Below are 11,447 nucleotides of genomic sequence, written 5' to 3'. Positions count from 1 at the left end.
ATTATTTAGAACATATTTTTTCCAGCGTACAACAGTTAAAAACCATATTTTTCCAGGGCTTCAGCAAGGATTGGATTTTAAAAAAAAATTTCGGGGGCTTCAACAATGCGTACTATTTTTAAACATTTTTCCTAGGGCTGCAAAAACGCTTGAATTTTTTAAAAAATATTTTTTCCAGAGGCGTGGATTTTTTAGAAAACTATTTCCCAAGTATGCAACAAGACCTCCACTTTGTTGTATTTAAAAAAATCGTTAAAAATAACTTTTCCATGGATACAAAAAGTCCCGCCTCTTGTTTTTTTCCAAAGAGAACAAAAACATAATATTAATACTAATCATATATTTAGTTTAACTATCGGCTATATAGGTACCTGGAACCTCCCCCACAACCAATTAAATTTTTGAATATTTATAATTTTTATAAAAAAAATTGTTCGAACTCGGAACTAATTGGTGATTGGCCTTCGCAAAACAAAATAGCATTCAAATTTTAGATTCAGTGAGGCATTTGTTTGTAGGGATGTGTGTGTTTACTTTTTTAGGTAAGCCAGCTTGACCCCTTTCTTGTTGTTTTTAAAACTAAAAACAAAAAAAAAATTATTTTTAAAGTGGGTTATGGTCACATTGATTACTTTCGGGAAAGTCAGAGAAGACTATAGTTTCGTATTTCGCCACAAATCCTCATCAGTTCTCTTAGTTTTTTGCTTGGGATATTGTCCCAGGGAGTCATGTATTACCCCACTGAATAAAAAACCTTTCTTTTCCAATTTTGTTTTGAGAACGCTCTGTTTGAGAATTCTCTAAAAGTTTCAGAAAATGTTTTTGCGGAACATGCAACCATGTTCCACTGTTATGCGTCTCTACTTTGCATTTTAGGATAAATGAGGAAGAGGGTAAAATCTAACCAAGCTAATGGAGAATTATTATGTTTGACTGACTTGAGTTCTTCTCTTTTTAATTGTTCTTTTAACTAATTCCCCATGCAATTTTGTTTTCCAAATACCCATATAAATTATTAATATTTAAAGAAATTTAAAAAAATATATTTTTTGAGTCGACTTTTTTTCTGACTTCCGAGACAAAAAATTTTTCAACAATTTTGTAGAATAAATCTGATGGGTGTAGAACGAAGCTGATGGGTATTAGATTTTGTTAATTCTTCATTTCTAGAATTCAATAGATGTTTTTTAATTCTGATTTCTTCAAAAAAAAAAAAAAAAAAAAATCCACAATTTTTGGTAAGTCCCAATTTTCCAAAATCTTCCCAAAAAATTATTAAATAAAAAGAGTTTGAAAGATTTTGATTTTCATATGATTTTTTGTATTTTGTTCATGTTTTCATGTTTGTAAATAAATTATTTTAATTCTTTTAAAACTAAAAAACATTTCATTTATATGTGTATATGTATGTAAGTATAAAAATATATTACCAAATAATTGGTATTATTTACTTATAGCTAGGTTTTTATATAAAAAATATTTATAAAAATAGTTTTTTGTCTTCCGCTTAAATTCAAAAAATAATAAAAAATAAACTAAAAATTGTCTTCCATTTGTTTTGCTTAAAATAATAATAGAAAAATAAAACTAAAAACAAAATATTTATAAAATTTTTACAAAAATAATATACAAGAGAAAAAAACAAAAAATAATAATTATATAATACATTTGTACAGGCACTCTCTAAAAATTAATTCTTTTTAATAAATGCAGTTTTCAAGAAAGGATTTTTTTTATTTTATACAAGAGGCTGACTAGAGATTTTTTTAGGAGAATGGAAAAAACTATTAAGGCTCTGCCTTTTAATGAAAGAAAAAAAGATAAGTACTACAAAAAACACCAGGTTTATGTAAGGATTTGTTTTTAAGTTTGATCAGCACATGTATAAGAGTAGTTAAAAAAATTAGGTTCAGGAAAGTGCGTTTTGCTTTTTTAGGAACTAATTTTTGGTGGTTCTTTATGTTTTTGTTCGGTTTTAGTTATATGGCAAACGAGAGATATTCGAGAGACAAAGGAGTTGGTGTTTAATGATCACCATAGGTTGGATAGGCAACGAGATCATTGCTGCTAGATTGGCTGCCGCTGGTATTGCTGGACGACGAGGATCCTTGGCAACCACCTTCAGAGTGTTTGGTTAGCAACGACATGCGGGAGAAGGTTTTCGAACAGTTGCTGCAGGAATATTTCTTGATGTCGGAATGTGTTTGTAGATGGGCTCTCAGGTTGGAACGATCAGCAAAGGCACGATGACAATGCTGGCAGCTGAAGGGTTTCTCACCGGTGTGTGTGCGAATGTGACCCTGCAGCAACCATGGTCGCGAGAAAGCCTTACCGCAGATGTTGCATTTACAGGGCAGGGTGTGAGTGCGAATGTGCATTTTCAATGCACCCAGGGAGACGTAGGTTTTGTCACAATCCTTGCAGCTGAACGATTTCTTAACCTGGTTACCCTCAGCGGCGGGACAATGGAATTGTTGATGTTTGGTCAAGCCCGAGAATGTGGAGTAAGATTTTTGACAATCTGGGCACTGGTAGCGTGGTGGACCACTCTTTTCTTTTTTCACTGGTGTTGAGGTGGCTGAAGGTGGGTTGTTGGTGGCACTTGAAGATGTCTTGCAGGATGAAGCATTCGAGGAGCTATCAATGGCCACTTCGCTTTTGATGTAGATTGATGATTTTAGAGGTGAGGTTTTGACACTATTTTGTTGAGCAGGTTTAATGGATAGATCCTCAGGCACGGGTGATGCTAGAGATTCGGGTGTCAGCGATCTCATGGAATAGTAGGAGGATTCAGAGTAGGCTGGTGAAATGGGTGCATGATGGGGAGCATAACCCAATGCATAGGAGGCTGGTGTTTGATGGTGACCATGATATGCTGGCAGGGGGTAGGGCATAAAACGATGTTGACCATGATGATGGGAAGCAGGAGAGGTGGGCATTTGTCGGACACCAATTGGTCGGTGTATGACATCGGTGCGCATGGGTGGTGACACAGAGCTGGAACGTCCCGACAAATAATGATGTGGTGGTGGAGGTGACAGCGAACCAATAGAATCTGATGGCGAACTTGGCGAAAGTAATTCTCCTCGCAGAGGCGAAATTTGTTGAGCCAAGTGGGGATTGTTAATGGTGCGATAGAACTCGGCGGTATATGGAGACATGTGGAAATTCCATGGCTGTATGCCATATTTGGGATATGTGGGAGTTGGTACAACCACGGAGGCAGCTGCTGCTGAAGCGGCTGCCACAGCTGCTGCAGCCGCCAAAGCTGCTGCCTGTGTGGTATTTGCATCCGTGCCATGATTATCCTCAATTTCAACACAGTCAATCATTTCATCATCCTCCTCACCATCGCACATACTGTCATCATCGGTGTGATCAACATCGACACCTTCATCCTCACAACAATCGCTGACATTGATCATTTCATCCTCCTCATCTTCGGCGGTCTGTTTGCTGCTGCTGCCGGTATCCTTTTTCAAACTTAAATTCTCCGGTTCATCTGTACAATCTGTATCCAATTTAATGATTTTCTTGGGGTTATCCATGGGTGAGCTGGTGGTGGTATCCTCTTCATCATCGAATGAATAATGAACTGGTCGTTTTTTCAAGGGACACTTGCTGTAATTTTTTTCCACTATTATATCTTCAATGTTATGCATTTTGATTGTTTTTGTTTTCAGATTTTTTCAAAATAAAATTTTTCACAATTTTTTCTTTGTTTATAAAGTTTTGTTGTAATTGTTTTCTTTTTCTGTTTTTATAACAATTGTTTTGCGGTTTTTATTTTCCGATCATGTTTTCCGGCTTTTTGTTTGCTTTTCTTTTTTTATTTAAAATTAAACCGAATTTTCAAATAAAAAATTAAATGAAATTGTTTTGTTGTTGTTTTTCTATTCTTGTTTTTAGAACACAAGCGAATGCGATGCGAACTCAAGCAAAGGCAACGAAGAACTGTGCTGGAGCATCACTCTGGGCGAGTTTATATAGGCCGAGGAGTTTTCAACCACACAACTCTTCAACTTCATGCACTCACCGAGGGGGAGAGTGGCAAACAATGAGAGTTTATCCATTCGCTCTCACTCTCTCAGTACGTGAATGAGTATCACCTGCCGTTATTGAAACTCTCTTACAATGCCTGGGTTATTTCCTTCCTCTGTAAACAAAACAACACAACACAAAATTCATGCACAGGCACACTCAAACATGAATAAGAAAAACAACAACAATGATTGGTGTTGTTGTTAGGTGGTGGTATTTCCACAATCAAACACACACACACTCGTACACTCGTTGGCTATGTGCTTTGCAACCACCAATCGTCTGGCCGTTTGCTATGAACCGCTATGCCGTCCACAAGAAACCTGTTTGAATGACTCGTTCGTTATACGCCGCCAACCACTAGCCGCACATGTTGTTGTGAATTAACGCGTGCCGTTATTATTGTCTGGCAATGGAATGAACCAATGGCAGCTGATACCCACACAAATGCAAGGTGTTGTTTGGTATATACATGAGGAAATCTCATTACCAACAAATCAGGCTCACTCTCTGTCTCTCTCCTGGTTGTACTCTTTTGTTTGATTTGGCGAAGAAAAATCCCCAGTCTCAATCTCACACAGAGAACAAAACCTGGCCTATACTCTCTGAAATCACCTAAAGTAGAAGAAGAGTATTTTTGTCATGCTCTGGCATGTTTTGTGTTCCTTTATGTTGTTGCGTTGCCGTGATCATAAGAACCTTACGGGACTCTTAAGCCGAGCACCTCACCATACCAGTTGTCGGTCGTACAGCTGTTGTGTTTCAAATTGTGTAGCTCTTTGCCACGATACGTAGTGGTTGGCTCTGTGTGGCACCATACACTTTTAATGGTTCTGCTCTGTTGCATATGCAACCTGGCTTCGTTTTGAGATCAAGCAGCAAGCAAATGATCGTTCGTGTGTTTCTTTTTTGTTTTGTTTTCCTGGTTGGGCACACGTTTCTTGTCATTTCATGTTCCAATCATTTGTGAGTTGACTATGCAATGTTGTCGTCGTCGTTGTTGTTTTTGTTATTCAACAAATGTTGTCAGTTAGTATATGTGTGTGTGTTTCTGTTGTGTAGGTTCTCTTCAGAGTGCAAAGTACACCATCAAACTCAGAGTAGGAGGATTAGTGGAGTTCGATGGTTCGTTGATTCTTTGTGAGTTCCTGGTTTTTAGTTCATGCTGCAGCTCGTTCGTGAGTAGTCTAAAAATAGACTTGCTTGCGTTAAGGACAGGTGGTGGCCGTTGCAGCTACACACATTCACTTATTTCCCGTCTGTAAGGATATCACTTGATAGAATTGGATATTTACGTAAAAAATGGAAAAAGGAATGAATCACTTAAGAGCGTGTGGAGGATTTTTTTACACAATATTATGCGACAACGTGGTTTATGTATTCAGGAGGATATGTTTTATGGTGTTTTTATTTAACTAGATATGGAGCATGTGTGACGGATGATTCAGATTAAAGAATGAGAACAGATTTTGTTTTTTTAATGTTGAGACATATTTATTGAGGCACAAAAAAGTCGTAAGTCAGTTACGTAGACAATTTCAATTCAGAGGACTAATATCAATTCATGCTAGTAATGCCGCACCGCTAAGTACACATAGATTAAGCTGAGTTTTTTTTTATAGTCTTAAAAATTTTACCTTTGAAATTGTAAAATAACACTTCAAGGAGACTTTATCATATCACTTTTAAAAAAGTTATATATACGGAAAATTGTGGAATATCGTAGAGAAAAAAGTCGTTATTGAAGCCTTTATACCATTAATATAATATGCAACTTTGAAAGGATACAAACATTTCTGAATGAAAATTTTTTCAAATAAAATTTTAACAAATGCCTACGATTTATTTAAACCATTTCCAATAAAGTTATCTCTCCTTTTTACTAATCTTCTACAATAATTCTTTAAGAAGTTGAAATAGGAAATAATGTAAATTGTGTTGAAAATTTAATCGAAATTACAAAAGTTGTATTAAAATGTATATGTAAAATAATGACTTCGAGGGGGAAATTAAACCTACCAAACTGGTGGGTATGCTTTCCTTTCCATTGCAAAACTTCGATCATAAAGCTCAACTCGAAAAAGAAGCAGTAAGCAAATTAATAAAGTCGGACGGAGCCGGCTATATGATACCCTTCACCACCTTGAATATATTCAACAGATGCATCCTTATAGACGTCGTATTTTTGAAGGACCATTAACATGAAATTGTATGAACTAAAATAATATGTGATCTTTATCTACCTGTGAACCGACATAAATCAATCATAGACATGTCATCCTGCAACCTATGCAAAATTTTTCACCATGCACCATTTAATGAAAATTTGACTACATATATATCTAAATCTGAACCGATTTCAGCGAAACTTTCCGCCCAGTAGGTTACATCAACTTCAGTACGTTGGACAAAGTTTTGTGTCAATCGACCATATTTTGGAGCTTTGGTGCACCATTTACTTAAAATCGGACGAAGCTGTATATGGGAGATTTTTTCCAATTTCTTGGGCCAAACAAATGAGCTGTGCCAAATTTCATCCAATTCGAATAATAAATGCGATCTGTACTTTGTTTACAATTTAACATGGACAGACGGACGGACATGCATAAATTGACTCAGAAAGTGATTCTATGCATATTCTCATAGGGTCTATATTGAATATTTTTGCCTGTTACATATATGTGTACAAATGAAGTAGGATCATACAATGATCATCGCTCTGACAGTCCACTCTTTGGTTTACCCATCATATAAGGACAATCCCAATTTTTACAATATTAAAGAATTTAGATAAAATTTATATACAGATAAATTTTTGGAATATAAAAGTAACCCACAAACAATTCGTAGAATTTTAAAGGTATTCATTCATTGGATTTCGTTCAGGAACAAGAAAAAAGGATTTTACATTTTGGAAATCTTTTATTTTTGCTGATGACAGCAATTTTAACTTATTTGGGTCGGAACGACCAAGTATGGTATGACGCAGGTCGAATAAAGCCGTTGATCGACTCTAAGCACACAATTACAACAGTAAAGCAGGGATGAGGCTATGTAATAGTATGGAGCTGTATGAGACCTGCCGGAGCAGGGAATATCGTTTATATTGAAGGAATTAGGGATAATATTTGTTATTGAAACATTTGAAATGTAGTGCCGAAAAACTGGGATTGGGGACAATATTTCAATGTTAGCAAGATAATGACCCAACAAACAAGTCCCAAATCTTTGGAGAATGGATGCTGTATAATTGCCCTACTCAGTCCCCAGATTTGAATCCTATAGAGAACTTATTAAGTATTTTGGAGAAAAAAATTATAAGTCATAACATGACCAGCATACCATGCTTTACAAGTAGTATATTGAATAATTCAGACATCTTACACTGAAAACTTGGTAAAATCAGCATAGTGAAAATCAGCTGTGAAAGAAAATAAGTGATATCATACTAAGTTTTAAGCCTCCAAAACAATCCATTTGATAAAAACAAAACTTTTATCTTGGATACTTTCCACTGTGAGGTTGCTATTGTCTTTGTTTAACGTTTGATTTTGCAAAATAGTCAGGATGAAACCCAGTACTCATCAGTTCCCTAAGTTTTTGTGTTGGAATATTCTCCCCAGAAGCTATTTATTGCTTCGTTACAAAAAACCTTTCATGCCCAAATGTCTCTTGTGACAAAGCGAAGTATTTATGAGAATTTCGTTGGTGCCTGACTTCGTGGTCAACAGGGCATTTGCAGACAACTAAAATATTTTAAAAAATTTTATTTTATATATTGAATTCACATAGGTAGAGTAACTTCGGGTAATGTGGGCCACCATTTTCTTTTTTTTGATATTGTGGGCGTACCAACGGTAAAAACTGAAAACAAATTGTTTTCACAACATAGTAGATTTATTGGCTAAATATATTCCAGGTCACAAATTATATATATTTGTCTATAAAAATGTTATTGCATTATATTTCAATAAACTCTAAACTGCGAATAAAAATAACTAGGCGGGTAATGTGGACCAGCAAGTGTTGGCAATGCGGATCAGTAAGTTAAATGTAGGTTATGGATTAATTGTGATACATTTCAATTTATTGTACTCTTGGGTAACAATGAATGCAAAAATATGTGGGTTAATGTCTTGGAATAGCCCCCATTTAAGGGTACCGCCCCATTTGCGGTATTTTGAAGGTTCTCGCTTCATTATCCAACCGAAGCACCTGTAATTTCGCATATCGTGTTTTCAGAGGATAGAATACCTCATCGCATAATAAATGCACCCACGTTTCGAACTCGTCCTCATGAAAAGGTCCCACTTTTTTATAGTGGTCCACATTACACGACATTGAATATTTTTATTTAGAAATAAGTATCGGCTTCAAAAAATGAATAAAAATTAAAAATCGCCGATTGTAATTACAGCTAAACGTATATTTTTGTTAAAGAAAACAAGAAAAACCACATAACTTTTTATATTCGAGAAAAACAAAGTGTTCGACTATTTTGAAAAAACGTTCGACAATTGTGCTAAACAATGTTCAAATCACACTTTTAAAATCAGAGCTACATTTTCTACTACTACGTTTTCAACATTGCAATTATTTATTAAAAACCAATTTTGATGTTTGTTTTCATTAATAAGGAAAATATTTATCAAAGCGGCATTGAAATATTTCAAGCATTTTCTTAGATATGGGGGTTGGTCCACATTTGACGCATGGTCCACATTACCAGAAGTTACTCTATTGTTTATTTTATTACATTAATTTTATTGCATTAAATTACTATCCATATTGCATAAAAAACATATTTGACTTGCAATCATATGGTTTATACTAAAGACATTTTTTTTAATTTCATTAGTAGGTGATCGAGAAAAAGGTTCACTATTCGAATGTGATTTTATTCTTAAATTTTCGTTTCGTTTAATTTGTTCTATTTTATATTTTAGTTATAAATTTATCCAATCTAACTATATCAATTCATTTGATTTCCCAAGAAGCAGATGCCAGTAATTTAACAATTTTCGCAATCGCATTTCAAATTTGTCAATATATATATATATATATATATATATATATATTACCCTTTATATAAATGTAAAAATAAGTCTTATGAATTACATGGCTTGAAATATTGCCAAATTTTAAAATTCTAAGACACTGGAAGCTAAATACCGCATATAAATAAATTAAAATGAGATAAATAAAATATATAGAAACCCATGTTGTATCTTATATTTATTGAATAGAAAAACTTATTATATAACCATGAAATTGTAATAATTTTAAATATTTCTTTTGTTGTAAGAAAATAAAGCACTGCTTCTTACTTCGATTAAAATTTCGTAAAAATAAATCTGAAATAAAAATGCGCACACACACAGCACATTATCCGTTACATTGTCCACAAACAACCCAATCCAATGACCGTTTGATTGGTTCTGTGAAAGAACATCGATTGGATGTTCTCCATTATTTCTCTGATAATCAATTGAATTGAATCGATACAACATTATCTCTGAGTATTTGTTTCGTAACCAAATCTCTTTTATATTGAACACTCGTTGTTCTCTTCAATGATTTCCTATAATATCTGTTTCAATTCCAATCTATACCACCCCCGAAATATTCTCTTAATTTGATAGTCTCTTATTGATTTTTCTCTTTTCAATCATATACAAATTATAAATTGTCTTCACAGTCTCTTAAAACCAAAGTTATGAGAACTCAGTAGTAATTTATTGTAGGCAAGAAATCTTGGTATTAAATTTGAAATTTAAATATATAAATATATATATTTTTTTTAATTTTAAAAATATTAAAAATTGACAGAATGTAAAAAATCATTTTAAGCATTTGTTGAAGCCTCCCGCAGTTTATGTAGTCGAGAGGAATTCAAATAGAAAACTAGTTGAATGGATCATACAAATTCGAAGGGCCTACAAATTACAAACGTTTTTATTATATTTATTTATTTAAAAAATAATTTTTGTTGTTATAAATACAAAATTTTTTTTTTATGATTGCATGAGAAGATTATTAATAACTAACTAATTCAATTCGGACATGCAATTTGCTTGATATTGTATTAACAAATTAAAAAAAAAACAAGTGGAAAAGCGTTAAGTTCGGCTGGGCCGAACCTTGGGTACCCTCCACCATAGATATATTGACAGGTACTAGAAATGAAAATATAGGGAACATACCAAAAAGGGGACCTATACCGACATTTCTAAAAAGGGATTATGTAAACTATAATACAAATTTCAGAAATGTTTCATGGACAATTATACCCTCAGCCTTATGACTAATGAGGGTATATACAATTTAACACGGTGAAAATGTGCCTCATCGATATATTGATTCTAGACCCCATGTTTCTTTGGACCAAATCCGTTTCAGAAATTATTTCTTCCAAACTTAGTTCAAATTCAAAGAAAGGGAATATCGGTCTACTCCTTCTGGAACCTCCACACAGGGGCTAGGTCTAAATGCGGCTATAATTCATTATACCTTACGTTATAATTTTTTATCTAGCTATCCTTCGCAGGAGAAATGATTACAACAGAGTCTTAGAACCAAACTCAAAACGCGGAACATATTAGATATCTATTTTAATATAAAAAGGGGGTTGTATGGGGATTACCCCAAAAAAGTGGCGAATATTAATAATTTTTGGTAGGGAGATTTGTTACAATATACGACTACAAAATACCAAATTGCAGCAAATTCGGTTAAAAAACGCGCTCAATAACCCCAAAATACCGAAAATTGGGGGTACCCTTATATGGGGGCTATCCGAAAAAATAGACCTATATTCATAATTTTTTGTGGGGAGATTTGGTACCTATTAAGAACTCAAAATACTAAATTACAGCTAATTCGTCGGAAAATACGACGAATCTCCACAAAAAATTATTAATATAGGTCCACTTTTTCTGGTGGTCCCCATATAACGGTACCTCCTAATTTTCAGTATTTAGGGGGGTTTGCAAAATACTGAAAATTAGGAGGTACCGTTATATGGGGACCACCAGAAAAAGTGGACCTATATTAATAATTTTTTGTGGAGACATTTAGTACCCCATATTAACTCAATGTAGCAAATTTCAGCGGATTCGGGTGAAAAACGCGCTCAAGAACCCCAAAATACCGAAAATTGGGGGTACCATTATATGGGGACTATCCGAAAAAATGGACCTATATTAATAATTTTTTGTGGAGACATTTAGTACCCAATATGAACCCAATGTAGCAAATTTCAGCGGATTCGGGTGAAAAACGCGCTCAAGAACTTTAAAATACCGAAAACTTAGGGGTACCGTTATATGGTGGGTACCAGAAAAAATGGACCTATATTTATAATTTTTAGTAGGGAGATTTGCTACCCAATAAGAACTAAAAGTACC

At 34.2% G+C, this 11,447-nt stretch overlaps 1 protein-coding gene across 1 annotated transcript; it reads right to left on the bottom strand.

Moving 5' to 3' along the window:
- Positions 1 to 2,024: 2,024 nt before the first annotated feature.
- On the bottom strand, positions 2,025 to 3,688 carry LOC133327387 (protein escargot-like). Its single transcript, XM_061535947.1, has one exon. It carries the CDS (start codon positions 3,660 to 3,662, stop codon positions 2,025 to 2,027), a length of 1,638 nt encoding a protein of 545 aa, XP_061391931.1. The 5' UTR covers positions 3,663 to 3,688.
- Between the last annotated feature and the right edge of the window lie 7,759 nt (positions 3,689 to 11,447).

Source organism: Musca vetustissima, unplaced genomic scaffold (genome assembly GCF_032173495.1).
Source record: "Musca vetustissima isolate MV318-11 ecotype Yass unplaced genomic scaffold, APGP_CSIRO_Mvet_v1 utg45995, whole genome shotgun sequence".
Taxonomy (NCBI): domain Eukaryota; kingdom Metazoa; phylum Arthropoda; class Insecta; order Diptera; family Muscidae; genus Musca; species Musca vetustissima.
This window is presented reverse-complemented; position numbering and strand designations above follow the sequence as displayed.